This window comes from Ranitomeya imitator, chromosome 1 (assembly GCF_032444005.1).
Source record: "Ranitomeya imitator isolate aRanImi1 chromosome 1, aRanImi1.pri, whole genome shotgun sequence".
Taxonomy (NCBI): Eukaryota; Metazoa; Chordata; class Amphibia; order Anura; family Dendrobatidae; genus Ranitomeya; species Ranitomeya imitator.
Window position 1 is genome coordinate 879,393,208 of NC_091282.1, and position 24,653 is coordinate 879,417,860.

The window sequence follows — 24,653 nt, forward strand, 5'->3', positions numbered from 1 at the left end:
AATGAATGGCTTGGAGAAAAGGATTTTACGGTGAGTACACAAAAATCACTATTTCTCCTTCGCCTCATTGGGGGACACAGACCATGGGACGTCCCAAAGCAGTCCCTGGGTGGGGACAACATCACTTCAGGCCGTGTAGCCGCTACTTACAAGTGCGCCACCGCGGCCTGCAAAGTCCACCTGCCCAGACTCACATCTGTGGAAGTGAGTGAATTATAGTGCTTCAAGAATGCATGCGGCCTGGAGGAATTCGCAAGCCTGCGGTCGTGCTTGCCGACGTCTGGCGCCTAGAGCCCTCAGACAGGGAGATAGGCTGGCATCTAGCGCGAAAGGACTCCTGGATGGAGAAAAGAATCCACCAGACTAACGTGGCCGAAGAAAAACGGCTAAACCCTTCCTGCGACCGTCAGGAAGCCTACTTACCATCGAAAAACCCGAGTAAAATGTCCAACCTTTGGGAGGACGTCGTCCTCGATACGTACCCACTCGGAGCACTCGCTTCTTCCAGATTATGGAGAACCCATTCCGCTTTGTGGACTAGAGCCGAAGGAGATGAGAGGACGATGCCCCTGCAACAGTGGAGATATAATACCCCTTGGCAACGAGGGAAGGGGATGGCTAGAGGGCAACCTTGCCTTGAAGGTAATAAGGAAAAAAGATAAAGAACAGAGCGTCGAGATCTGAAGACTCATCAGGAGGACAAGAACGCAGAGAAAGAAGGGGAGAGACCCTCCCTGATAGAAAAGTCTATCCGGATCAGAAAAGGAGTCCACTGTAAGATGCCCAGGACCATTAAGGTCCCACGGATTTAACGGTACGCGGTAGGGAAGAACTACAGGTTGAGGCCTGCAAGAAAGACCATATTTCCAGCTTGAGACAATAAGCCGGAAAAATACTAGTACCGCAAGCGAGAAAAAACCTGACATGGTCGGTGCGGGTCTCCCGGGATCACTGGGGCCCTACCCACTTCCGAAAAGATTTCAGACGTAGTGGAAGAGGGGTTATGGAAATTGGTACCATGGAAGAATAGATCATGCACTGCAATGGTCTTGGATCGCGAGGCCAAACCATGAACTGGAGTACATTGGCGTTCAGCTTGGACGCCATCCGAACTACCTCTGGAGTACTCCAGTGAAGGCAGGTCCGATGGAAGACTTCCGAGTGAAGTTCCCACTCACTTGATGAAAAACCCGGACGGCTGAATATGTCTGCCGCCCAGTGTTCTACTCCAGGGAATGTACTGTTGAGATCACCGAAGATAGATCTCGGCCCATCCGAGAGTGCGAGGTACCTTAGCCATGGTGCTTGACTGAGGGTACTTGCTAGATGGCTAACTTGTGGCACAGCCGAGGCATTATCCAACTGAAGACCCGCCAGAAGGCAGAGGGCCTGCTGAAGGAATAGTCGTACCGTTCGGATCTACAGAGAGATGATCGGGAGAAGAAAACTGGCAATAGCCCTTGGGCCAGGAGAAGGCTCTGGAAGAAAAAGGAGCTCAGAGACTACCCTTTGAGAGCCTGATTGACTTGCAGAAAACGAGCGCAGCGAAGGAAACTGCTTCCGTAGACGTCCTTTCCCTCAGAACCCTCCTAGCGAATTGAAAGAACCGAGGGAATGAGAGATCGAGTGCGCAAGCTCCCTGTAGAAGGGCCACGACCTAGACCCGAGAGAGAATAACCATCCTTCTTGGGTAGGATCATCCTCAAAGAGGATCTGCTGGGCTGAGAATGAGGGAAAAAAACTTGTCTAAGTTTAGCTGCTAGCCCAATAGAGAGGTAATTGCAAGTGATATGGACGACTCAGCGTAGTCCTAGGAGAGCGGCTACAAAGTTGACCAAATAGGGCAGGACGACCATGCTTCTAAGGTGCAAGAAGAACATGACAACCGTCATGACCCTTGCGACCACTCTGGTGTGGTAGCCAGGCAGAAGGGCCAGGTCGTGAAAATACTGTTCGCGAATGGAAAGGCGAAGAGATTATAGTAGAGAGGAGAAATAGGTATGTGAGGGTAAGAATCCCGAATGACGATGGATGCCAGAAAACAACCACGTTTCTCTGTTGAAGTAGTGGCTGAGCGGAGGAACTCCATCCGAAAAAAGAAAGGGCCCTGTCAAAGGTTGTTAGAAGTTTGGGGTCCAGGAATGGAGATACTTTTCATTCCCTCCATTTTGGAACCAAGATCCCTTAGATCTAGACTGTTCTGGCTAATGCTTCCACTGCTGGTTGAGCCTGAAGAAGAGATACGATCCCTTGCTAGTCTCGCGCTCACAAGATTTGATTGGCCAGCTATACTGTGGAACGAAGTAGATAAGGTCTGGGACCCGGAGACTTTCATTCTCTCCCTTTGGTCAAGCAACCCATGTGGCGGCTAAGGAAGGGTAGAGCGCTGAACCCGAAACCACAAGACGGAACGAGCTAGATTTGCTATCCGACCGTCTGTGGAATCTTAATTGATGATACACCGGCCAGGATACTGGTAGGAATACCGCAAGAAATTCTGCCCGGCGAGTCTGCCAAGTGACAGAATGCGGGACTGTAACCAGCAGGTCTCTGCCATCGTCGTGCAGAGAAGAAAATAAGGAAAAACCTCGATCCACCATCTTCTTAACAGGGACGTGGAGAGGAATCGTCCACTTTCTTGCATCTGATACAAAGGGGGGAAAACCTCCTTGTTGGGACGCCACAAATGTGTGCCTCAGTACATCCCCAGAATTGAGGTTTCCGAGTGGACAGGGCAGGTTGTGGCGATAGACCTGGATGCAGAAGAAGATACATGGAGGCGACACTCCGTGTGCTCGTCTGTTGAAGGTGTGGGGGGAAATCGGAGCCCTTTAAGGGACCCGTCGCCCATAAAATTCCGACCAGGTATGGTATCCTACTTAGAGGTCTTCCAGTGCATCACCGTCAAATGTTGATGGAGATTTTCTAGTACCTGTACGTTTTTCTAGAATACTTGCGGCCCCTGCTAGCCGACGGCTCCCATTGTAGGAGAGGGAGCATGTGAGTGCTCCAGAGCTCAGTTAGGGTGACCAGCTTAGGATAGATGATGTGCCCTTAAGACCAGTAAATACTGGTCATGCGCCTTTAAGGCTAGGGGTTACTGGTCATGAGCCTTTAAGACCAGGGAATACTGGTCTTGTGCCTTTTGTAAGATGACATACTGTTCATGTGCCTTTAAAAGCAGGGCATGCTGAAATCCAGGAGATAATGGTCATGTGCCCTTAAAACCAGGGTATGCTGGTCATTTGCGTTTAAGACCAGGGCGTACTGGTCCTGAGCCTTTAAGTCCAGGGCATAATGGTCACGTGCCTTAAAGACCTGGGCATACTGGTCGTGTGCCTTTAAAAGCCAGGGCATACTGGACATGAGCCTTTAAGACCAGGGCATACTGGTCATGTGCCTAGAAAACCAGGACGTACTAGTCATGTGCCTTTAAGACCAGGGCATACTGGTTATTGCGTTTAAGACCAGGGGATACTGGTCACGTGCCTTTAAGACCAGGGCATACTGGTCATGGCCTTGAAAAACCAGGACGTACTAGTCATGTGCCTTTAAGACCAGGGCATACTGGTTATAGCGTTTAAGACCAAGGGATACTGGTCACGTGCCTTTAAGACCAGGGCATACTGGTCATGTGCATTTAAGACCAGGAAATACTGGTCACGTGCCTTTAAGACAAGGGCATACTGGTCATGTGCCTTTAAGACCAGGGTATACTGGACACGTGTCTTTAAGACCAGGGGATACTGGTCACGAGTCCATAAGACCAGGGCATGCTGGTCACGTGCCTTTAAGACCAGGAATACTGGTCATGAGAGGAATGTTGGAACAAGTGCTTTAAAGACCAGCAAAGCTGGTAATGTGCCTTTAAGAACAAGAATGCTGGTCATGCTCCTTTAAGACCAGGGATGCTGGTCATGTGCCTTTAAGACGAGGGCATACTTGCCATGTGCCTTTAAGACCAGTGCCTACTGGCCCTGTGCCTTTAAGACCAGGGCATACTGGCCTGATTAAGTACTAAGGAAAAGGAGACCGGCTTCTGGCAGAGCAGAGAATGCTGGGGATGTGACCCTTTTAAAACTAGGGGACCCTTAAGACCAGGGAATGCTGGTCCTGGGTTTAATAAAAAGGCATGGAAAGCTGGGGATGCACCTATGGGCCCAGCGACTACCGGGCAGAGTATCAAATACCAGGGAATGAGTCACCAGGGAATGAGTCACCAGGGAATGAGTCACCAGGGAATGAGTCACCAGGGAATGAGTCACCAGGGAATGAGTCACCAGGGAATGAGTCATGAGAGCTTTGTTGCTGGGAACTCACAGCTCTCAGTTTGCAAGCCTGCACACTGTACTATACGGTCTGTAGTGTGCAGGAGCACCAGAGATTGCAGCCTTAAGTATATAAAAAACAGGGAAAGCTAGTCCCTTTATGCTGCCAGGATGCGTGCCGGGGGGGGGGGGGGGCGCGATTCACCTTACTCAGGTTCTGAGTCCCCCGTCTGGAATAGCGCTGACTTCAGCGCTGAAAAAACGCCGGCCGCAGCCCCCTCCAGAAGAAGTAGTGACCGCAATGGAGGAGGAAGAAGATGGCCGCCGAGATCTCGTCTGGAACGAGAAGCGCCTGAATAGGGGGGCGGCCGCGAAGCTCTGTGGGGACCCAGTCGCTATGGAGCCCTCCTCTGACCGCCGGAAAACCCAAATCTCACGGAGCACTTACCCCAATATGGAGGGGAACCATGGCAGATGCTGCAGGTAGGAGCTGTGCCCGGGTAGATAGGACGGTGCAGGGTTGGGGAGCCTCCATCCACCATCCCTGCAGAAGAGGGGTGGAGAGGAACCGTCTGCCTCCTTCCATCATCCGCTTTTTCAGTGGTGATGCAGTGGGGGCTGCTCGGACGCCACGCTGGAAGGTGCCTCTGTACAGCCGAGGGTAAAACCTGGTGGACAGGGCTGAATGTCCGGCAATAGTCCTGGCTGCAGAAGAGGATACTGAAGGTGAAACTCCAGTGCTCGTCTGATAAGGGAGGGGGGAGATCGGTGCCCTTGAAGGGGCCCGTCGCCCCTAGAATCAGCTCAGGCAGTGGCTTCCCACGTCGCAGGAGAGGATACGGAGAGGTAAAACTCCCGTGCTCGCCTGTTGATGGTTCGAGGAGATCGGAACATGAAAGAATCCGTCGCCCCATTCGACCGTAGTAAAAAGTAAAAAACGGTAAAAAAGAGTTCTTTGGGTCTGAATAGCAGACCCGTCCGTGTGCCTCCTACGGACACTAAGCAAGAACTGGTTAGCTGGGAGCCAGCAGGAGGGTGTATACTGCAGGGGAGGAGCTAACTTTTTCTTTGTATTACTTAGTGTCAGCCTCCTGGTGGCAGCAGCATACACCCATGGTCTGTGTCCCCCAATGAGGCGAAGGAGAAAGTAAGCCCTCACTCAACTAGAGATCACAAAACATGGAGACGTTGCGGGTCTCGGAAAATGACACCATTTATTTTTTTAAACAACCTTTGGATTTTTTTCCGCCACTTAAATAAAAATGAACCTAGACATCTTTGGTGTCTATGAACTCATAATGACCTGGAGAATCATAATGGCAGGTCAGTTTTAGCATTTGGTGAACCTGGTAAAAAAAAATATCCAAAAAACCGTTGTGGAATTGAACTTTTTTTGCAATTTCAGCACAGTTGGAATTTTTTCCCCATTTTTTAGTACACAATATGGTAAAACCAATGATGCCTTTCTAAAGTACAATTTGTCCTGCAAAAATCAAGCCCTCACATGGCCATATTGACGGAAAAATAAAAAAGTTATGGCTCTGGGAAGAAGGGAAGCGAAAAACAGAAAAGCAAAAACGAAAAAGGGCTTGAAGGAGTTAATGTGGCTTTTGATTTGTCAGCCTGACATTACATCAGTTGTGCTCCATATGGCGCAAAGGTAAGAACGCACCAGCTCAGCAAATCATTAGAAGAGCACGGGTTCCTGGAAGTACAGGAAATTCACGCAGCTCCTCTCCAAGGACAAAGTGCACTGTCCTGGACTGGGGTTTTCCAAAACAATTTGCTCATTTCCTGTATCCAATCAAATGCAAGCACTTATGAATTGACAATACAAACCATAGTTTGGAGGGTTATTGCTGAAAAACAACCACAGTCCAATTTTCATTTGTTACATAATTCAAGAGGCAGCCCGTCCAAGTCATGTGTTAGGATGAGCTTCAGTCTGGAGAAACAGAGTTCCCGAAATGTGTCTCAACTAAAAGAGCTGTATTGTAATATCTCCACGAGCCGAGGAGAAGGGATGTAACTGGAGAAGAAGATAATATTCTCCTTGGCTGGATTAGCACAAAGTATTTTTTCTCTAGCATCAGTACTCCGTGCTCAGTCCACCAAGGAGAAGATTTAGATCTTCTCCTGTCACAGACCTTCTCTTGAGCTCACGTAGGTACATGTGCTTTCCATACCAGTCATCTGTCGGCTGAGATACTGGTCTTGGGAGCAGTGTTTCCTCAGATTGCAGCCTGCCTTAACACATTGCTTGTACAGTCTGCCATTGTAAGTATGCGATGGAGCCATTTCATCACATTCTTGGAGATCCATAGAGGTTGCTATGAGTAAAAGGTTCAGAGCTTTCATTCTAGGAAATGTGGGGACCCCAAAAGAAATTATCATTGTTAAGGATATGTTAACATCATATTTGGGCAAGATGTTTGACTTACACGTTTGCGTACTTTTGTCATACCATTGTATATTATACCATTCTTTCTATTCAGGGTATAGATGTGCCAAGACTACCCTTTTGCCATACATCTAAGAGTTATGCCAGATCACCTTCCTCACGAATAGAGGTTCAGGCCTTCCAGGACCCAGCAGAGAACCACAACTATACCTTAATTACATGGCTAAACATTATTTACTGACTTTATACCCATATGAAGTAAGAAAGAAAAAGCACATACCCTTGTTATTTTGCTTTGCGATTTAGCAAAGTACTTTGTTTGCGTCTTTGCCAATAAATCTGGTCCTCCAGCGATGGCCAGGATGATTGCATCAGCCATACGATTATCGTGCAAACATAGATCAACTGCACTTTCAAAGTTACCCGTCAGCAAAGCCTGGGTGATGAGTCCATCAACATCTATAACCACAAAGTAAATGTACCGGTAAGGAGAAGATGTGATGCAATAAAATGCTTTCAAGTACACAACTTCGAAAATGTCAACCTGACTAGCCTTAATACATCATAAAACATTCAAGACCAGCACACAGATTCATAAACTGATGGCTGTAAATGTGATGAAGTGACTGGGCAATCTAGAAATTAGCTGAAGAAGGCAACCAAGTCCCGTGATGCTGATCTAAGCTTCTTCTCCTCCCCTCTCATCAATGCATGACATTGAAAACCGCCTGTTACGAATGCCGTTGTAAGCACTGTATATGCCAGTCATCCATATTCAAACAGATAAAGCCTTTTTTAATTGCGCTCAAAACTTCAACAAAGTTCATAATTAACTGAGTTTACATGAGAATCGATACAACGAAACGTGTGAAGTTTTATCTATACACTTTCCTAGCTTATCTCCTCACTTAGAGGAGAGACGGAAACTATTGGAAAGAGACAATTTAATGATTCAGTTTGATTCTACCACGTTAATATTCTTAGTTTCATCTTTGATTTAGCCTTTAAAAAGGGCAGTATCAGGGTCTACAAAGTGCTAGACCCCATTGCTAAAATGATTACATTAGACCATCGCATTGCGAGACATTGGTTTATTGATTCTGCAAAAATCTAGCATTATCATAGCTCAATGATCAGACACATCAAGGGGGTTAGGGGAATAAAAATTAGGATTAGACAATGAACAGTTTAGTCCAAATGAAACTGCAGGATGGAAAGACTGCTTGAGTCAATCTGGGCCCAGATTTAATAAGGGGACGTGGTGGGAACTTCCCCAGACACGGAGGCCGAGTATAAGATGGTTGTATGAAAAAGGGTTTGCCCCCTTTTCCCGATTTTCTATTCTTTTGCATGATGGTCACACTTAAATGTTTCAGATCACCAAACAAATTTAAATATTAGACAATATTAGACAAAAATAACACAAATAAACACAAAATGCATTTTTTAAATTAATGTCTTCATTATTAAAGAAAAAAGTAATGCAAACCTACAGGGCCCTGTCTGAAAAGTTATCGCCCCCTAAACCTAATAACTGGTTGAGACATCTTTATCAACAACAATTGCAATTAAGAGTTTGCGATAACTGGCAATGAGTCTTTTACAACGCTCTGGAGGAATTTTGGCCCACTGCAGAATTGTTCAGCCACATTGGAGGGTTTTCATGCATGAACCACCTTTTTAAGGTCACGCCACAGCATCTCAATCGGATTAAGGTCAGGACTTTGACTAGGCCACTCCAAAGTCTTAATTTTGTTTTATTTTTAAAGCCATTCTGGAGGTGGACTTGCTGGTGTGTTTTGGATCATTGTCTCGTTGCATAACCCAACTGCATTTCAGCTTGAGGTCACGAACAGATGGCTGGATATTCTCTTTTAGGATTTTTTGGTAAATAGCAGAATTCATGGTTCCATTTACCACAGGAAGTCTCCAGGGTCCAGAATTAGCAACCCCAGACCATCACAATGCCACCACATTTTATTGTTGGTCTGATGGTCCTTTTCTGAAATGCGGTTTTACTTCTATGCCAGATGTAATGGGACATACACCTTCCAAAAAGTTCAACTTTTGTCTCGTAAGTCCACAGAGTATTCTCCCAAAAGTCTTGGAGATCATCAAGATGTTTTCTGTCAAATTGAGATAAGCCTTTATGTTTTTATTGCTCAGAAGCGGTTTTCGTCATGCAGGACATTTTTACCCAGTCTCTTTCTTATGGAGTCATGAACACTGACTTTACCTCAGGCAAGTGAGGCCTGCAGTTCTTTGGATGTTGTTGTGGGGTCTTATGTGTCCTCTTGGATGAGTCGTCGCTGCGCTCTTTGGGCAATTTTGGTCGCCGGCCATTCCTGGGAAGATTCACCACTGTTCCACGTTTTCGCCATTTGTGGATAATGGCTCTCACCGTGATCTGCTTGAGTCCCAAAGCTTGAGAAATAGCTTTATAACTTTTTACAGACTGACAGATCTCAATTACTTTGTTTCTCATTTATTCTGGAATTTCTTTGGATCGCGACATCATGTCTAGCCTTTGAGATCTTTTGGTCTACTTTATTTTGTCAGGCAGGTCCTATCTAAATGATTTTTTGATTGAGAGCAGGTGTGGCAGTAATCAGGCCTGTGTGTGGCAAGGGAATTTGAATGCAGATTCCCAGAGATGGGATAAACCACAGTTAATTTACGTTTAAGAGGGGTGGGGAGGGGGGGCCGCAATCACTTTATCACGCAGGTCCTTGCAGGTTGGATTTCTTTTTCCCTGTTTACTTGCATTATCTTTGTCTATTATTAAATTTTGCTGATCTGAAACATTTAAGTGTGACAAACATGCAAAAGAACAGGAAATCAGGAAGGGGGCAAACACTTTTACACACAATTATACATGTTTATTGCTTGGTTGTAGCTGTTGACATATTGTCCAACTTCAACAATCTCTTGCATGTATTTTTTGTTATTTCAGTAAACTATATACCATATTTTTTGCTTTTTTTTTTTTTAAGACGCACTTTGTTTCCCCCAAATTTGGGGTGAAAATGGTGGTGCGTCTTACAAAGTGGTTATACCGCTTACCGTTACCGTTGCAGGCTGGGATGAGGGGGTGTCCGCCACCGCTGCCCAGGTTGTCTGCTGCTGCCCCGGGTGATGCTGGAGTCTCCGATGCTGCAGGGGGCTCTGCTGATATTTTGTGGAAGGTCAGAGCCCCCCGGCAGTTCGTCCATGCTTTCCTGTGCGACGAACTCCGAGAAAAAGGCCGCCGGGATCTCGGGAGATGAGATTTCAGCGCTGAGATCTCATCTCTTGAGATCTTGGTCTTGGCAGCCATTTTCCCGAAGTTCACCACAAAGGAAAGCAAGGACGAACTGCCGGGGGGCTCTGGCCTTTCACAAAATGTCGGCAGAGCCCCCAGCAGCATCGGAGACACCCTTGCAGCACCGAAGACACCCCTGCAGCACAGGAGCCCCACTGAAGCATAGGACACCTGCACACCCCCTCATCCCAGCCTGCAGCAACGCTCCACTCCTGCCCCCTCCAGCAGCGACCCTGGGACCCCGATTCATCGCAGCCACCACCCCGGAAAAGCAATCAGACGCATGGATTATAAGAAGCACCACCATTTTATTAAAAAAAGATTTTTTTCCTATATTTCTCCTCAAAATTTGGGGTGCGTCTTATAATCCGGAGCATCTAACAAAGCGAAAAATACAGTATTTGTTTTTTATTCAGTCATTGTATGTGAATCGCTTTAGTCTTCAAATCCATAACAATGCACAGTATCTAAATATTAGCATTGAGTAACAAATTCCAAAAACAATGTCAGCACATTGAACGGCTTTTAAAACTAGTTAGAGCATAGATCATTTACCTCCGCTCACGGATATATTAAACGTTTCACCTGCCGGGATGGTGCGACCACCTTCAGCTTTCTCCGATTTTACATTCTGAGAAATAAAACAGAAAATTCAATGACTGTACTGGACACCATGATGACATGGGAAGTACAGCAGCACGCTCTCGGGTGATGTTCTCAGCGACTAAACAGCGAAGCAATTCCACAATTAGTTTTACAATTAGTAGTAGGGGAAATTTCACAGCAGGCAATCCTGGGATGTGTAATAGGTATTCGATTGTTAACAAGCATCTTGCAGGCAGTGCAGCTAAGGCAATACGGTGAGGAACAGCACGGAGACCACAGGACAGCAGCATTAGCGATGGTAAAAAGTACCTCCCCCAAGATCAGCTCCTCTGCCGCTTCACTTTTATCCTCATCACTCTCTACAGCCAGGTCAGTTTCTTTGACAGTCTTAGGTAAATATAGTAAGAAATGCAAAACAAAGTATGGAAGAATTAAAAAGACCAGAAGTAAAATCAAGCGGGTAAGATAGACATCAACGCAGAGAAAACAATGTCCATGGTGGGTCATTTGAGCCATAAAACATGAAGGCTTTGTAGGTCTATGCAAATAAAGTTTAAATAGGTAAAGAGTAACCGTTGGTTTCATTTTGTTTCATAAATCCACAGTACAAGCCAGAATAAGAAAGTTTGTAATATATCTTACCAGAGAGATCCATATCTCTCTGAGGGGTAGAAGGGGGCATATCCAAAGAAGAATACAATGCTGTTTGCAAAGAATGCAGGGCAAGTGTTGAAGCCAGTAATGAAATGAGGTTTGAAAGGAAGACCAAAAGCATTAAAAACATATTTTGGGGGTATGTCAAAAGCAAAAGAAAAGTCAAAGATGCGAAAGGATTTTTATAGGATGAAAAGTGTGAAGTGGTCAAAAATGATGTTGAGAAGGCTGAACTTACAATTTCCTATTTTGCATCCGTGTTCTCTAAGAAAGCAATTGTAACATCAACTGATCTTCACGGTGCCATTGAAGGAATAAAATAATCTACACTATCCATAAACAGCGAGATGGTGAGGGAACACTTAGCTAATTTAAATGAATTAGAATCTCCTGGTCCAGATGAATTACATCCTAGGGTACTGAAAGAGTTAGCAAAGGAAACTGCAGAACCACTAGCCAGAGTCTTTGAAAAATTCTGGAGAACAGGAGAAGTTCCAGAAGATTGGAGAATGGCAAATGTTGTCCCTATCTTCAAACAAGGAAAAGAAGATGGAGCCATGAAATTGCAGGCCAGTGAGCCTTACCTCTATACCAGGAAAAATTTTTGAACAAATTATTAAACAGCATTTATGTAAGTACTAGGATAAGAATACAGTAATTAAACGGAGCCAAAACGGGATTGTAGCAAACAAGTCATGCCAGACTAATCAAATTTCCTTCTATGATGGAAGACTGACTGGGTGGATCAGGGAAATACAGTATATCTCGACTTCAGCAAAGAATTTGATAAAGTATCTCATACTATCCTTATTGTAAAAATGACCATGTATGGGATTGACAAGGCTACAGTTAGGTGGATTCAGAACTGACTCAGTGATTGTACTCAAAGGACTGGTGATAAATGGCTGCACATCCAATTGGAAGAGTGTTTCTCATGGGTTACCTCAAGGCTCTGTCCTGGCCTCAGTGTTGTTCAATATTTTTATAAGTGATCTAGATAAGGAAACTGAAGGTAAAATTTGCAGATGATGCAAAGCTAGGAGGGATAGCTAACACTGCTGAAGACAGAGAAAGGATTCAGACAGATCTAGATAAGCTTGAACAATGGGCAGCAACTAATAGAATGGTATTTAACAGGGAGAAATGTAAGATTGCACATCTGTGCAAGAAAGACGAAAATTGGTGTGCGGATTTTTCTGCACTGTTTTTGCAAAATCCGCAGGTAAACCGCACAGCGGATTACCCGTGGATTTACCGCGGTTTTTGTGTGGATTCCACCTGCGGTTTTACACCTGCGGATTCCTATTGAGGAGCAGGTGTAAAGCGCTGTGGAATCCGCACAAAGAATTGACGTGCTGTGGAAAAAACAAAGCTGCGTTTACGCGCCTTTTTTCAGCAGCATGTGCACTGCGGATTTTGTTTTCCATACGTTTACATGGTACTATACAACGCATGGAAAACTGCTGCAGATCTGCAGCATCAAATCCGCTGCGGATCCGCAGCAAAATACACAACGTGTGCACATAGCCTATGTGTGAAAAAGACTTGGGCATACTAAAAGATCAAAGGCTGCACATGAGTCAACAGAGTGGTGCAGCAGCAAAAAAGGCTAACACAGTTCTCGGATGTATTAAGAGAAGCAGAGAGTCTAGATCACGTGAAGTAATTATCCGCCTCTACTCCTCCTTGGTCAGGCATCATCTGGAATACTGTGTACAGTTCTGGGCACCACATTAAAAAAAAAATTTGAAAAACTGGAGCAAGTTCATAGAAGAGCTACCAGGATGGTGAGCGGACTGCAAACTACATCCTAGAAGGAATGGTAAAGGATCTGGGAATGTTTAGCTTGCAATAAAGAATGCCAAGAAGAGAATTAATAGATGTCTACAAATATCTGAAGGGATGTCACAGTGTACAAGCATCATCCTTAATCTCATTTGCGCCTGGAAACACGAAAAGCAATGGAATGAAACTGAAAGGGAGAAGATACAGATTAGATATTAGGAAAAACTTTTTGACAGTGAGGGTGATCAATGAGTGCAACAGGCTGCCACGAGAGGTGGTGAATTCTCCTTCAATGAAAGTCTTCAGAGGCTGGACAGAAATGGTTTAGACATGGTAGAGATGGTTTAGTGAATCCTGCATTGAGCAGGGGGTTGGACATGATGACCATGGAGGTTCCTTCCAACTCTAATATTCTATGACCTTTTTCTTTCTTGGCATTTTATAGGCAAAATCTGTTTTCATTGAACACCGACTTTCCCAGTACGGAGATAGGAAACAGCAGTTGATGCTCAAACTAATATGGAAAACTGTAACTGTTGTTTCAGCAAAATGTCCGCATCTCACTCTTCCAATCTGCACAGAATTTTAAAAACACTGTCACCTACTCAATAACGAAAAAGTCCATCTTCAATGAACACAGATTTTACCCATGACTTGAGTGTGAAAGATTAGTCCAGGGTGAGAAATATCTTATCAGAGAAATCTGCTTCTATTACGAAGTTTCTTATTTTCAGCTGTACTACTGATTTATTAAGTAAAAATTAAAACGGCGGTTACTATAATGTACAGGTAGGCAACATTTCAATACAATCTATTATTTTCATTAATCACCATTTTTAAGCAGTTAGCTGTCAGTGATGGTAAACCTTCTCGTTTCTATCCAAGAGATGACCATACATGCACCAAGTGGAAGAGTTTTCCACGTTCGTTTTCCCAGTCTAGGCAATGCTCTGCGAGCTAATCTGCCTAAATAGCAGGTGGAAACGTTTACCTACACCACATTGTATAGTTTTCTACAGTTATAAAAATTGTACTAAACTAAAGTCATAGGTGTAAAAAGATGTCCAAGCCGGTAGCCTAACTAGCGTCCGATAGGACCCAGTGCTAAATATGGACCCGGGTCCTCTTCCCCTTGCATGTTGGTGAGATGTATGGGCCCTTGTAGCATTCTAAATGCTATGAGCACATATGTGTTGCCCCCATTATGTAGTAATTTGCTCTATCCTGTACTAATGCCCCCCATTGTGGGCCCCTTCCAGGTATATATGTCACCCATCTTGGTACATATGCCCCCCATCCTGGGCCCATCTTGGTATATATGTCTTTCATCCTGGTATATACATCCTTCATCCTGGGCCCATCCTGATATATATGCCTCCCATCCTGGGCTTATCCTAGTATATATATATGCCCCACATCTCCTGGTATACATGGCTGCCATTCTGGGCCTGTCCTGGTATATACGTCTCCCCATCCTTGTATATGTGCCCTGTTCGGCTGCTGTTCTTTAACGCATTAAAAAAATTAAACAATTCTAATCATCTTCCCCTGCCGCTTGTTATCCTTTCCTGTAGCCTGAGCAGGAGCTGACAGCTGACTTCAGCGTGCAAGTAACAGGCAGCATATGACGTCACCGCCATGAGCAGCAAGTGATGTGCGTGGCGACGTCAGCTGCCGGCCTCTGATTTACTGGCAGCATGGATTGCAGTGCGGGGACCCAGGGGGTCTCAACGCCACAAAGAATTTCAGCTGAATGTGTGTCCTTGGATGTACATTGAGTTTAAATATGCACTGGCGTAAGCAGAGGTTTCCCATTGACTGACAGCTAGCAGAAATTGTGAAAATTAATAAAATGTTATCATACTATGTTTTATATACATATATCCAGAATTGCCATCATGGTCCCCATTAAAAAGAAGAAAAAAAAACTCCCACCATGAACTAAAGTTTGCACTGGTTAAATAATTGGATTCGATTTCTTATTTTACAGAAAGGAAACAAAGTGAGGGACAATACAGAATGCAGCGACCAGCAGGTCTTCATCAGAAATAAACTGCGCTTCTCTGCAGCCATACATCCACCCAGCTCCATTATTTGGCTGTGTTGGACCTGCCTTAAGCTTTTTGTGCTGTCATCTTCAGACTATACTAACAAGCTGAGAAAAGTGAAAATCAACCTGGACTTTAGATGATGCTTTATGGTAAAATCAATCCAACATCTAAAATGTAATAAACCATGCTTATTGTGTTTTTCCCCTTTAAATAAAAGTTAAAAATGTTTTGCCAATTCGTTACTATATTTTTACAAGCATTTGGGACTCTAACATCAGCCTTCTGCTATTGCAGAGCGGTCACAGACTGCTCCTGCTGACATCACGTTGACAGAGCAGCTTCTTCTCATCCGCCTTGCTCTGTTGATGGGCCATGACTGCTGATGTCATGCTGATTGACAACCGGCTCCCTGCTGGATAACTGTCAATCAGCATGACATCTGCAGTCACACCCTGTCGTCAGAGCAGAGCGGATGAGAAGAAGAGCTGCTCGGCTGATGTGGAGCAGGGAATAGGCGGCAGGAGCAGTGTGTGACCACTCTGAGCCAGCGCTGGATACAACAGGTTAGCAACTATTTGCCTGTTAGCTTTTTGGCTCAAAGTAAAAAAAAAAAAAAAAAAAAAAATGTAGTCCCATATAAACCCTTTAAGTGAAAAAAAAATGCTGTCTTTTTACTACCTAATAAGTATGTATAGTATTACAAATACACAAAAAATATACATAAAGATTCAGCTGTCATTTTTCATGTGAATGATATAAACGAATATTTTAGAAAAAAAAAAAATTCTGCAGGGGTTTTAATAATTCACTAGCTGCCATATGTGGATGATGCTTCTGGAATCGCCGGAATTGGAGAATACATTTAGGATTCCCCACTCACACACCAGTTACCAAACTTACCTGCTCTGTTCCATCCACATGGCTTAAAACAGATGCGATCTGGAAGAAAAGAGAAATATTCCAACTTTACATACGGACGATCTGCCTAAGAAGACCACCTCGCGGCATGCATCATTTCATTGCTTTCTGACCATTACAGACAATAGTAAAAGAAAATGCCAGGGCCATGCTCTAAACAAGAAAACCCAAGGTACGTAGTAGAATATTGCCTGCAGACTGGGAGACAGACTGTAGGAAAGAGAAAATGAATGAGATCAAAGAAGCAGGCAAACACATGGACAATCGTGACCAAGGGGGAGATATAAGAAATCAATGGAAAGCAAGCGTGTAGGCTACATTGTTACCTTTGCTCCAAGATCTTCCTTTCTGAATCCCAGCAGCTCTAGATACTTGCCCCGGCAATCATCTTCAAAATTGACCTTACAAAAAGAAAGAGGTAAATATAAGCAGCTTTACTGATAATGGCTCACCAATATATCTGGGGAAACTCTGTAGAAATTGTCACCTCCGTGCACTAAGGGTGAATTCACACTCTCCAGATCTGCTGCAGATGAAGATTCAGCAGCGATTTACAGTATAGTACATGCGGATGGGGGGTTTAAATCCCCACCTACAAGTGGCTGGAAAACAATGGGACTAGTGAGGGTTTACGGAGTGTGGACTCAGCCTAAACCTAAATTTACCATTTAGCATTACCACTTATTTTGTAGCGTTAAATGACCCCCTTCCCAACATGGCCAATTTCCAATTTTTTTTTCCATTTTTACCTCCCTTTTCCCATAGCCATAACCTTTTTATCTTTTCTCCACATAGACATATGAGGGCATTATTTTTTGGGGAAGAGGTTGAACCTTTGAATTACACTATTTATTTTACCACATAGTGAACTGGAAAACAGGAGAAAAAAAAAAATGAAGTGCAGTTAAATTGCGAAACCCCCCCCCCAGCAATTCTGCAAATGTTTTTTTTATAAAAAAATTCATTCCTATATTAGGCCTATCAAAGTAAATATGGTGCATCTCTCGTATATCTGCTTCCCCTTGGACATTCACCCATTTACAATGAATCTGCGGAGTGACAAAAAATCTTTTTTGATTGGGTCTCCATCTTCTGAGACCTGCAACGTTTTCATTTTTCAGTCGATGAAGCGGTGTGAGGGCTTATTTTTTTTGTGGGGCAAGACACTGTTTTTATTGATACCATTTTGGGACGGATATGACATTTTGATCACTTCTTACAGCATTTTTTCTGGTATTGACCAAAGTAAGGAATTATTTTCCTGCCAATTGGGTTCCTTAGTTTTAGATTTCCTTAGATCTGACTTTTCTGAACACGGCAATGTCATGTGTGTGTATTTTTAAAAACGATGAGATAATTTGAACTTTTATGCTTTTTACGTTTTCTTTATTTTTAACAACTTTTCTTTTTGCTTTACTTTTTCTGTATTTGTTACTCATCTTCAGGGACTTGGACCTGCGATCGTCTGATCGCTTATACTATATATGATAAAAATCATCATCTCATTAGAAGCCCGGCAGACCGTGCTTCAGAGGCGCACTGAGTGATGGGTAATAGATTGTTTGACAATCTATGTTCAACTTTGCTCTCATCAGTGCAGGGCCTGTTTACACAGGAGGACGCGCTGCTTGTCCTGTTTAGTCTTTCGCTGGGTGATCGGCAGCCTATTTATACTGCATGATTACCATTTAACAAATGTTCCCAGGGATGATAGTCGTGCCGTGTAAATGCACCTAAAGACTTCAATAAATTAATGCACATTTTGGAAAGTAAAATGACACGGCAGTCAATAATACTGTACCTGCAAAGATTTATTTAAAGGGAACTTGTCATTTTGACATTGCTGTTTGATCTGCAGGCAGGATGTTATAGAGCCGGAGAAACTGATCAGATTGTTAGACATTTTTCAGTTAAAAGTAAAGCTTGTATTTTAGTCATTAAAATCCCTGCTGTTGTATGCATATGAGTCCGATGAGCGGTTAGAATTCGTTATTGAAAGCTTTTCCCGTATCACAGTGCACACAGAGATAGCATGCCAACAGAAGGGATTTCAATGAATGAAATACAAAATTGAGAGCCAAAAAAAAGGAAGGGACAGCACTAATACAGAGTGGACGTGCACACCCGGTGAATAATTTAGTATACGCTTTGATTAACACACCAAAAAATAAATATAAAATCATTTAAAAATTACCCATAAAAAGGATCTTCAGCAATGGCAGGGGTGGCAATTGCCATAAACAATTAGAACGGACAGAATCCAGATGGATCTTCAGTCTACAATCAGTGGCTCCATCGGGTCTCAATGAGGAGCTGCTGTTTACCGTTTTTTGGGATAACCTTCTCCTTTGGACCGAGGACTCCGGCCTCTTGAGTAACATGGTCTTATTTGTCTTCAGGAGTACTCCTTATGTCATCTTTCTTTTTATTTTATTGAACGCTTATTTGACCAAATTTGCCATGGGCCTAGGCACTGTTGGTTGTTGTACAGTTTCTTACCGTTACATGTTAGTCCTCAATGGCTGCTCACTTCACAATAAACTCTTGGGTGAGAAATATTCCCTCTCCTCAAAGATTATCGACCATGGCTCTATGGTATGGTATTCGCTCTTTTTTGTTATCTCACACTGATTCCTCCCTGTTTAGTGTTCCCAAGGCTTAACGCAGGCCAACAACCCTTGCCTGATCGGTCATCTTTATCTTCAATATATATTTGAATTATTTTCTTTGGCAAATGCTGTTGCTCTACTTTTGTGTCCTCCAAACTGGCCGGTGCCCGTAATATCGTCGCTGGGAACTTACCCTATAGTCCTATCCGCTATCTTCTGCAAGTATTCGGACACATGTTCCCATATGCCACTGGACACATATGCTCTTTTCAGATGCCCCTACTTTGCCCCTGTCATTCGGCTTCAAATATCGAAAATAATATGATGTCCTTTAGTTGTATACTTGGTTTTACTATTAATGGTCTTTTTTGACATCCGCCTGTCCCCCATATAGTCATTTTGGATGCAATGAGGATCTTATCTTGTCGCCAATGGCCACTCTGGAATTTCAAATCCTCTTTTATTATGGTTACTTTTACTTTGTGTGGTGGTCCAAATACTTGTTCTTCACCATCTCAGACTTATACCATATATTCTGGGCATCGCCCATTGATAAACTCTGGTACTTGTTCCTTTGAACATTCATTTGTACATCTTCACATCTAATGATTATATACACATATCACAAGCACATAATGCAGATACTTGCAGATGTGTATTAAGGGCAAACCTGTTTTGCCCTCAGCTGAACTTGCCTGGCAATGCGCATGCGTTGTGCTCTCACATGTTTTAGCCAAGCGATTTTTATCGCGTGACCTACACCGTCCAGCTGCCTTACCGTATGACTGCGATTGCTTGGCTCACATTGCTCCCCCGCCTCATCACCAGGACATGGCCATACACACCGGTAATTGCTTTGTTCTGACTGTTTAGTATTTATATAAGTGCACTGACTCTGGCCACACGTGCCCTGATGAAGATGCTTGCAGCGGTACGCTTGGGCCTGTCCCCGCACCCCTGCTTCTGCTCTCCTGCCTTCATTACCCTTTTCCATCTTGTGGTCATGCTTGTATCAGTCTGATACCTAACTGTCACCCCTTGGCCCCACGGGTATATTGTCCCAGTATGTATTGACATATAGGTCATGGTCTTCACTGTATTGTTTGCGCCTTTTTATATTTCTTGTCCAATGAGCCTATTACGGCCTGTACATTTCTTAGGACTGCTTGCTTACCCTTGGGGACACCCAGGTGTGCATATTGCTCCTTCGCTCCTCATACATGGTTGCTCATGTGGGAGCCATTGTAGCCTTCATTTGATTAGGTGACATTCTAGTGTGCCTCTTTTGAGGTTTCGCCTCATCATATATTCTATATTGTTCTGTGGCATGTATTCATCTTGCAGAGTACACTCATATTTAGCATGTAGAAGGACCTGTATGTATACATTGAGCATAGTATCTGCTGTGATTATTGCCTCTCATTATCCATGGCATCACATCATTCATGTGGATTCCTAGTACTCTGTCCTTACAGGGGTGCGATTTGGCACTTTTTATGTGTAATTTTTAAATGATTTTATATATTTTTTGGTGTGATAATAAAACGTATACTCATTTAATCACATCCAATCTGTATTAGCGCGTTCCCCTCCTTTTTTTGGCTCTCAGTTTAGTACATATCCCATACAGGACATAGCACCTTTTTTGTATTGTTACTACTTCCACATGCGTGCTATGTAGTGTACGCTATCCTTACATATGGTACCTTGTTGAATAACATTCAAGTTATACTGAATCTTTCCAACAAACTTATTCATCATTTTACTCAGTGTCTCCATCTCTATACCGTGTTGTCCACAGATCAGAATGCACTACAATGTGACAGGCTCCCTGTCAAGGATGAAGACCATGATATGCAATGATAGGACGAATAGGATACACTAACCTTTAGGAAGGACCAGACATTTTTATCAAAGTCATTCTTCGCATCATCAATTTTTTTCTGGCAGTACTCAAGGAATGCCCCTGTGCTGACCACATCTTGAAGTTTATTGGAGCGGTTCAGGAACTCCTCCTCAGTGACCACTTGACTGACATATACATGAAACCGCTCAGCTTGTGGATGCTGTTGGGTTGGTTGAGTTTTCTCAGCCCCAAATGTAACCAGTTTCCCTCCAAACTGTAAAATAACAAAAGGACCTTTAGAAAATACTGAAAATACTGTAGTTCACCTACAAAAGTTACGAGCATAAGAGGTTCATACTTATGGAAGTCTATGAGCTGATCCCACCAAATGATATTAGCTTGGTGATCACAGTTGATGGAGCTCTGATAAATACTAAAAAACTACCATTGTCCCATTAAAATTTATCTCATGGAACGTAAATGGTGTTACCAAGATTGAAAGATATCCCTTATATATAGAATATTGGTTGCTGGAGGCCCAGGCCTGGAACACCCACTGATTCAGAGACAGAGGCTCTGCAGAACACGGTCCGAATAACACAAAGGTGAGGTATGTGGAACTTCAGTCATTGTCTATAGTAATGCTGGAAACAGCATAGGGCTGTACTCTGCTTTCTCCGGCAGTACCATAGAGGTGCACATGCTCAGCCTCTGCTCCCTTCACACGGTATCTACAGTGCCATATTCCATGGAAAGGGGAGAACTTTCAATTTTCATAACTTTTTAATTCTTAGGTAGGTGTGGAAAAATTATGCAAATTAATAACACTTTAAAAACAGAAGTTTTACAGGGCATCTGTCAGTAGGATCAACCCTCCTAAGCCATCTATATGAGCATGTAGATCAAAGGAAGCTGAACAGAATGATACCTTGATGTCTGGAATCTGATGACTTATTCCAGATAAATCCATGTTTTTCTTATATGTAAATGAGCTTTCCAGGCTATGGGGCGAACACTGTTCTGTATGAGAATCTGCTTCTAGAGCTTACCGTAATTTTCGGACTATAAGGTGTACCTAGGTTTTAGAGAAAATAAAATAATTGAAGCAAAAAAATGTGGTCAATTCTGTACTTAATATCCCCTATCCTGGTATATATGGTCCCCTCATAACCCATCCTGATACACATGGCACCCTCATCCCTATCCTGGTACGCATGGGCCCCCTCATCCTTATCTTGGTATGCATGGCCCCCCCTCACTCCTATCCTGGTATGCATGGCCCCCATCTCACCCAAATATGCATGGCCTCATCCCTATGCTGGTATTCAGGGCCCCCATCTCGTCCTAGTATGCAGGGCACCCATCTCGTCCTAATGTGCATGGCCCCATCTCTATGCTGGTATGCAGGGCCCCCATCTCGTCCTAATGTGCATGGCCCCATCCCTATGCTGGTATGGAGGGCCCCCATCTCGTCCTATTATGCATGGCCCCATCCCTATCCTGGTATGCATGGATCCCTCAGCCCTATCCTGGTATACATTGCTTCCTTATCCCCATCCTGGTGTGCATGCCCCCTCATCCTTATCCTGGTGTGCATGGCCCCCTCATCCCTATCCTGGTGTGCATGACCCCCTCATCCCTATCCTGGTGTGCATGGCCCCCTCATCCCTATATCCTGTATGCATGGCCCCCTCATCCCTATCCTGGCCGGAATGATCACCCTCATCCTAGTATGCATGGGCCCCCATCTCATCCAAATATTCATGGCCCAATCCCTATGTTGGCATGAGGGCCCCCATTTTGTCCTAGTATGCATGGCCCCCAACCCCCATCTCGTCCTAATATGCATGGCCCCATCGCTATGCTGGTATAAAGGGCCCCCATCTCGTCCTAGTATGCATGGCCAACATCACTATTCTGGTATGATTGGCCTCCATTCCGATCCTGGTATGAATGGCCCCATTCTTATAATTGTTCACCACACCCATCCTGGCATGAATGGCCCCATAAGAAAACATTACAAAAAACCAAACCATTACACTTACCTTCCCGGCACTCCCTCGCAGCATCTTGTTCCGAAGCCAGCAGCTGCTTTATGCTTGTAAGCAGCGCATGGCAGGGACGTCATGCGCTGCTTGCAAGCCGAAGGGCAGCTGCAGGAATACTCACTGCTTAAAAGCATAAAGCAGCTGCTGGCATCACAACAAGATGCTGCGAGGAAATGTCGGGAAGGTAAGTTTAATGGTTTGTTATTTTTAATGTTTCTGATGGGGCCATGCATACCAGGTTGGGGGTGGGGGCCAATCATAAGGATGGGGCCATGCATACCAGGACCGGGGTTGGGGGCCAATCATACCAAGAAGTTATTAAAAGAGAAATGAATATTCACTGCCCTCCACGACCATGGGCGTGGAATGCATTGAATATTCATTTCTCTTTAGCAGTGGGCACAGAAGTTGGATGCAGCGACCGGCTCCAGCCTACTGTGACCCACTGCTCTGCCGATGCTGCTCTCCCACCTACCCACCACAGCCAGAGCTGGTATATCCGGACTACAAGATGCACCCCCATTTTCGGAGGAAAAAAGTGTGTGTCTTATAGTCTGAAAACACCAAGGTTACTTACCGGTAGCCGGTTTTTCCGGAGCCCATGACAGCACACCTGAGAGAGGGATCCGCCCAGTCGGGACAGGAAACCTACTGAAATAAAAGGGTGGTACCTCTCCCTCGCTTCAGTTGGTTTTCAGAGCATGAGAGGCCCCCTTGGTTAGTACACATGGCAATCTACCAACACATCATAATAATAACAAAAAACACCCAGCTAAAAGTGCGCACCAAAGGGTGAAAAAAAGAAGGGAGGGAATATACAGGTGCTGTCATGGGCTCCGGAAAAACCGGCTATCGGTAAGTAACCTTGGTGTTTTCCCGTCTCCCATGACAGCACACCTGAGAGATTTTTGGAGAAAGAAACACCGCTTGCAGAACCCTTCTACCAAAGGTAAGGTCAGTCGAGGAGGATAGATCTAGTCGGTAGTGTTTAAAGAAGGTAGACGGTGAGGACCAGGTAGCGGCCTTACAAATCTGATCAATCGATACCTCTGCTTTTTCTGCCCAGGAAGTAGCCACAGCTCTGGTAGCTCTGGTGGAGTGAGCCTTGATGCCTTCAGGGATCGGGGCACCACGAGAAGCATAGGATAAGGAAATGGCCTCCCTAATCCACCTAGCAATAGTACCCTTGGATACCCCATATGCCCTCCTGCTACCCTGGAAAGCTACAAATAGGGACTGATCCTTCCTCCACTGACTAGTCAAAGATATGTACTGCAAAATAGCTCTTCTTACATCCGGTGTATGAAATTTCTCTTCCCCTGGGTTCTTGGGATTATCACAAAAAGAGGGTAATACAATTACTTGACTCCTATGGAACTTAAGTACCACTTTCGGCAGATACGCCGGATCTGGTCTGAGTACTACTCTGTCATCAAATATTTGCGTGTAAGAAGGGGAGATAGACAGGGCATGCAAGTCACTCACCCTACGGGCTGATGTCAACGCTACCAGAAGCACTGTTTTAAGAGTGAGTATTTTTACCGATGATTCCTGTAAAGGTTCAAATGGACTTCTAGTTAGAGCCTCTAACACCAGATTCAAATCCCACGGAGGAACCCTCTGAATTACCACTGGTCTAGACCTACTACAAGATTTTATAAAGCGGGACACCCACCTATTGGAGGCCAGATTACAATTATACAAGGCTCCTAATGCCGACACTTGTACTTTGAGCGTATTACTTGCCAACCCTAGTTGTAAACCCGCTTGTAAAAACTCTAAAATAGTACCTACAGGAGCCTCGTCCCCCAAAGGTTGCCCTGAAAAATCCAGAAACTTTTTCCATGTTCTACCATAAATTCTCGATGTGACCGGTTTTCTACTTTTCAACAAGGTGGAGACTAACCCTGGTGAAAACCCCTGCCTACTCAGTAATGCCCTCTCAAATTCCAGGCTGCAAGATGGAAGCCCTTCACCTGAGAGTGGCATATTGGACCCTGGGTAAGCAGGTCCGGAATTTCTGGTAGAATCCATGGATCGGTTATTGACATCTGTCTTAGGAGGGAAAACCAAGGTCTTTTCGGCCAAAATGGAGCAAACAAAATTACTCTCGCCTGGTCCATTCTGATCTTTCCTACCACTGCAGGAATCATCGCTATTGGTGGA

The 24,653-nt window shown here is 44.3% G+C and overlaps 1 protein-coding gene across 11 annotated transcripts in view; it reads right to left on the reverse strand.

Annotated features, from left to right (window-relative positions):
- SEC31A (SEC31 homolog A, COPII coat complex component) overlaps nt 1-24,653 on the reverse strand; it is an 88,963-nt gene that overhangs the window by 27,966 nt on the left and 36,344 nt on the right. For 7 of the 11 annotated variants that reach the window (XM_069742949.1, XM_069742970.1, XM_069742995.1 and 4 more), the window contains exons 11-16: nt 20,480-20,713; nt 16,311-16,385; nt 15,967-16,005; nt 10,886-10,963; nt 10,526-10,601; nt 6,950-7,128 (exon numbers count right to left, since the gene is read on the reverse strand). In XM_069742949.1, coding sequence (XP_069599050.1) covers nt 6,950-7,128; nt 10,526-10,601; nt 10,886-10,963; nt 15,967-16,005; nt 16,311-16,385; nt 20,480-20,713 — 681 coding nt within the window. The remainder of the gene's footprint in view (nt 1-6,949; nt 7,129-10,525; nt 10,602-10,885; nt 10,964-15,966; nt 16,006-16,310; nt 16,386-20,479; nt 20,714-24,653) is intronic. The other 4 variants (XM_069742976.1, XM_069742973.1, XM_069742967.1 and 1 more) reach the window with 1 other exon arrangement.